The sequence below is a fragment of the Molossus molossus genome, unplaced genomic scaffold (assembly GCF_014108415.1).
Source record: "Molossus molossus isolate mMolMol1 unplaced genomic scaffold, mMolMol1.p scaffold_m16_p_13, whole genome shotgun sequence".
NCBI lineage: Eukaryota > Metazoa > Chordata > Mammalia > Chiroptera > Molossidae > Molossus > Molossus molossus.
In genome coordinates, this window is record NW_023425348.1 from 49,616,745 (window position 1) to 49,621,149 (window position 4,405).

General features: G+C 38.0%; 1 protein-coding gene across 1 annotated transcript; it reads left to right on the plus strand.

Moving 5' to 3' along the window:
* The first annotated feature begins 856 nt into the window (after positions 1-856).
* LOC118628600 (olfactory receptor 56B4-like) lies at positions 857-3,635 on the plus strand. Its single transcript, XM_036259574.1, has 2 exons — positions 857-1,817; positions 3,523-3,635. The coding sequence occupies exons 1-2, from the start codon at positions 857-859 to the stop codon at positions 3,633-3,635; spliced, it is 1,074 nt and encodes a 357-aa protein (XP_036115467.1).
* Positions 3,636-4,405: the final 770 nt, after the last annotated feature.

A 4,405-nucleotide genomic window follows, 5' to 3' on the forward strand; every position in this document is an offset into this window, starting at 1 on the left:
ATGAAGAAAATTGTTAGTATATATATTCTTGTCCATGAAAAAGCTATCTCTGAGAGGATTTTCAAGAAATTATATTGGTGAAAAGAAAAAAAATTGGGGAATCCCAAGCATGAGTTTATATTTTTTATTATGTTTATTTTTTAACATGTGTATATCTGACATTTAAAAAAATATCAAATTACTGATAAAATTAAAATTTTAAAGCAGCTATGTTCTTTGTATCATTTTTGTATCATTTCTGAAATTCTACTCAACTAATCTGAAAAGTAAAATAGTAGTTAGAAAATTGGAAATTGCCAAATATTGAATATAAAATGGTCATTAAAATTAAGAGTTCATATTGGTTTTAATGACACTGGAAAGTCATGGTTTATTTATTTGTTCATCCACTAAGTTTTTCCTGAGCATGTATTTTGTCTTAGAAGATATTGCTGAAAGACAAGGGCAAGATACAAAACTCTCTCTGTGTGATGTAAACTCCTTAAACAGAAAATTAAAAAATGGGAGAGACTAAATCAAATATTAATATTTGCTATCTGTTAGTGATATAACTATTGTTGACGTATTTAGACATGCTTATTAGGCATACAAGTGTTTATGACAAAATGCTATTCCAGTCTTTCTGTTTAGAAATAATTTTGGCTTTCATTATTGCTCCTCTGTAAAACATTTTAAGGATCCAACAATAATAATAATAATAATAATAATGATGATGATGATATTGGTGCTCATTCATAATTTTAAAAACTGGGTCATGGTGGAAGACTCTAATTAGGACCCTCATCTGAAATTTTAAATGCAACCTCCTTTCTATTTGGGTTATATGGACAGGTACTGAGAACAGGGCACCTGTGCCATGGATAACGTCACCACTACTCCCAACAGTTCCAGCCTCCAGATCTCCCTGTTCATCCTCATGGGGCTCCCAGGCATTCACGAGTGGCAGCACTGGCTCTCCCTGCCCCTGGCTCTGCTCTACTTCTTAGCTCTTGTTGCCAATCTCCTCATCGTGATCACCATTCACCGTGAGCCCATGCTCCATGAGCCCATGTACCATTTCCTGGGCACATTGGCACTTGTGGACATTGGCTTGGCCACCACCATTATGCCCAAGATTATGGCCATCTTCTGGTTTGATGCCAAGGCCATCAGCCTCCCTGAATGTTTTGCACAAATGTATGTCATCCACTGCTTCTTTGGCATGGAGTCTGGTATCTTTCTCTGCATGGCAGTGGACAGATACATAGCTATCTGCCACCCTCTTCGATATCCCTCCATCATCACAGAAACTTTTATGGTCAAAGTCACAGGATTCATGGTGCTCAGAAATGGCTTGTTGACCATCCCAGTGCCTGTACTGGCTGCCCAAAGACTCTACTGCTCCAAGAATGAAATTAACCACTGCCTGTGTTCTAACCTGGGGGTGATCAGCCTGGCTTGTGATGACATCACTGTGAACAAATTTTACCAACTGTGCTTAGCATGGATCCTGGTTGGGAGCGATATGGCTTTGGTTTTCTCTTCCTATGCTCTAATCCTTCGCAATGTGCTGAGGCTGAACTCAGCAGAAGCAATGTCCAAGGCTCTGAGCACCTGTAGCTCCCACCTCATCCTCATCTGCTTCTTCTACACAGGTGTCATTGTGCTGTCTGTCACACACCTTGTAAAAGAAAAGATTCCCCTTATCCCTGTACTCCTCAATGTGCTGCACAATGTCATCCCCCCTGCTCTCAACCCCATGGTGTATGCTCTCAGGATGCGTGAGCTCAGACTGGGCTTCCAGAGGCTGCTTGGGTGGGTGAAGAATTGTCCACAAAGTAACCCAGCTTAAAGGGCCATATAGATGTTAGGAAGAAAGACTTTGTAACTGAATAGACCTGGATTGTAAAAACTAGAAAAATATGGCCAATAATATCAAAAATCCTGTCAGCTTCACTAATCAAACTCAGCATATAAAAATTATAATGAAATGTCCTACTACAAAAAATTAACAGTAAAAATTGAAATGTCCCTGATCATTGTTGCCACCCAGAGACTGACACACTTAAACATAGCTACCATGCTTTGAGACATGATATACACATTGAAAAACTCATTTAATTGTGTAGTCAAGTCTTCCTCCTAGGAAATGGAAAAATGGCCCTGGAAAATGCCATAAAAAAGTAGTTCCAAATAACCAATTAAATCTAAATTAATTTTTACCATTTGAACATCTAACAAAAACGCACACTTTAGAGTACAAGGACTCTCAACCATGTTCATGTTGTACCTTCTCTGAGCCTAGTACACACTCTACACATAATAAATGCTTAATAAACGCTTCATTCGTGATACAGTCAGGCAGGAGATATAGTTCTGCTGAATCCTATGTTTCACAGAAAATGTTCTGGACCATGGTCTGAACAATGACCACAGGCAGTTTGCATATGATTTCATCTTGGAGAAAAACCTCTTGGAAACAGCGCTGGGCCAAAGCAATTTCAGAAACCGTGAGCTCATACACTGCTGGTGGGAATGTAAACTGCTGCAACTGTTTTAGAAAAGAGCCAGGCATCTTCTTAAATGATTAAACAAGAGTTGCCATCTAACACAGCAATTCCACTCTTAGGTACATATCCAAGAGTAACTGAAAACCTATGTCCAACTGACGAACAGAATAGAACTAGAGGCTTGGATACATGCAACAAACTGACAGTTATCAGATGGAAGGAGTCGGGTAAGGGACTGGATAAAAGAAGGTAAAGTGCCCAGCCAGTGTGGCTCAGTGAATTGAGTGTCATCCCATGGACCGAGAGGTCCCAGTTCAATTCCTGGTCACAGCATGTGCCCAGGTTGTAGACTTGATCCCCAGTAAGGGGTGTGCAGGAGGCAGCCAATCAATGTTTCTCTCTCACATCAATGCTTCTATCTCTCTCTCTCTAAAAATAATAATTAAATAAAATGATTATAATGCTGAATGATATATTATGTGACTTTCACCTCAACTGAAATAAATAACAAGTTTCTTCTTGCACTGTCTCTCCAGTCTTTTCACCTAATGAAGTTGGACATCATTCCAGCTGACTAAGGCATTAAAGGGGCCCAGATCCACTTTCACAAAGAAGCAAAAAATATATGAGTTTGTAACTAATCACAATAAGTTGACTACCAGCATGGTTCACACCTTTCACTACTCACTTCCGATATACGCCGTTTTATACAAGTATGAATTCTCATACAACAGTAAAACTACTCAACACTTCTATTTTAAAAGATACGGCCATTCTTTGTACAAAACAGGAAATTCTCACATTTTTTCAGAATAACAAGATGCACAGTCCCAATAGTCATTGCATGCATTGTTGGATATGTTACCTATTCCTCAAGTTCAGTCACAGTTCCAAGGAATATTCTGTTACCTCAACACTAAATTGTATAGTTAATATCTAATAACTTGTGTATAAAATAAACATGGAGAGAAAACATTGATTACTTATATAAATAAAAGCTTGCATATAAAAAGCAAACAGAAAATATTCAAAGCTACTGAAGTTCTAACATCTATAATTTTTCAGAAGGTCATATTTGATATCTACCATATTTTCCACAGCCATGTCAAAAATTGGTACATTAATTTGCATATCTCTGATAATTAGTGAAGTTGAGCATTTCTTCATATGTCTCTTAGCCATTTGTATGTCCTGTTTGGAGAGGTGTCTATTTTGTTCCTCTGTCCATTTTTTAATTAGGTTCTTTGTCTTCCTTTTGTCGAGTTGTATGAGCACTCTATATATATGTTAGAAATTAACCCCTTATCTGATATATTATTGCCAATTATTCTCTCCCATACAGTGCATTGCCTTTCCATTTTGATGATTGTATCTTTTGCTGTGCAGAAGGCTTTGAGTTCGATGTAGTCCCATGTGTTCATTTTCTCCTTTGTTTCTGTTGCCTTGGGTGATATATCAGTGAAAATTCTGCTGCGTATAATGTCTGAAATTTTTTGCCTACATTTTCTTCTAGGGTTTTTATGGATTCATGAGTCACATTTAAGTCTTTTATCCATTTTGAGTTTATTCTTGTGTATGGTGTAAGTTGATGGTCTAGTTTCAATTTTTTTTTGCATGTAGCTGTCCAATTTTCCCAACACCATTTATTAAAGAGGTTGGCTTTATTCCACTGTATGTTCTCGCCACCTTTGTCAAATATTTATTGAGCATATTGTCTTGGGTCCATTTCTGGGTTCTTGGTTCTGTTCCACTGGTCTATATACCTGTTCTTGTGCCAGTACCAGGCTATTTGGATTACAACAATGAGGTATCACCTCACACCTGTCAGATTGGCCACCATCAACAAATCATCAAACAAGTGTTGGCAAGGGTGTGGAGAAAAGGGGACTCTAGTACACTGCTGATTGGGAATGCAG

Excerpts from the sequence above, each read along its gene's own strand:
- LOC118628600 (XM_036259574.1), top strand. The coding sequence starts at position 857 with ATGGATAACGTCACCACTACTCCCAACAGTTCCAGCCTCCAGATCTCC. Across the intron at positions 1,818-3,522 it reads GGTGAAGAATTGTCCACAAA|CTACTGAAGTTCTAACATCT; the intron begins GTAACCCAGCTT and ends AAATATTCAAAG.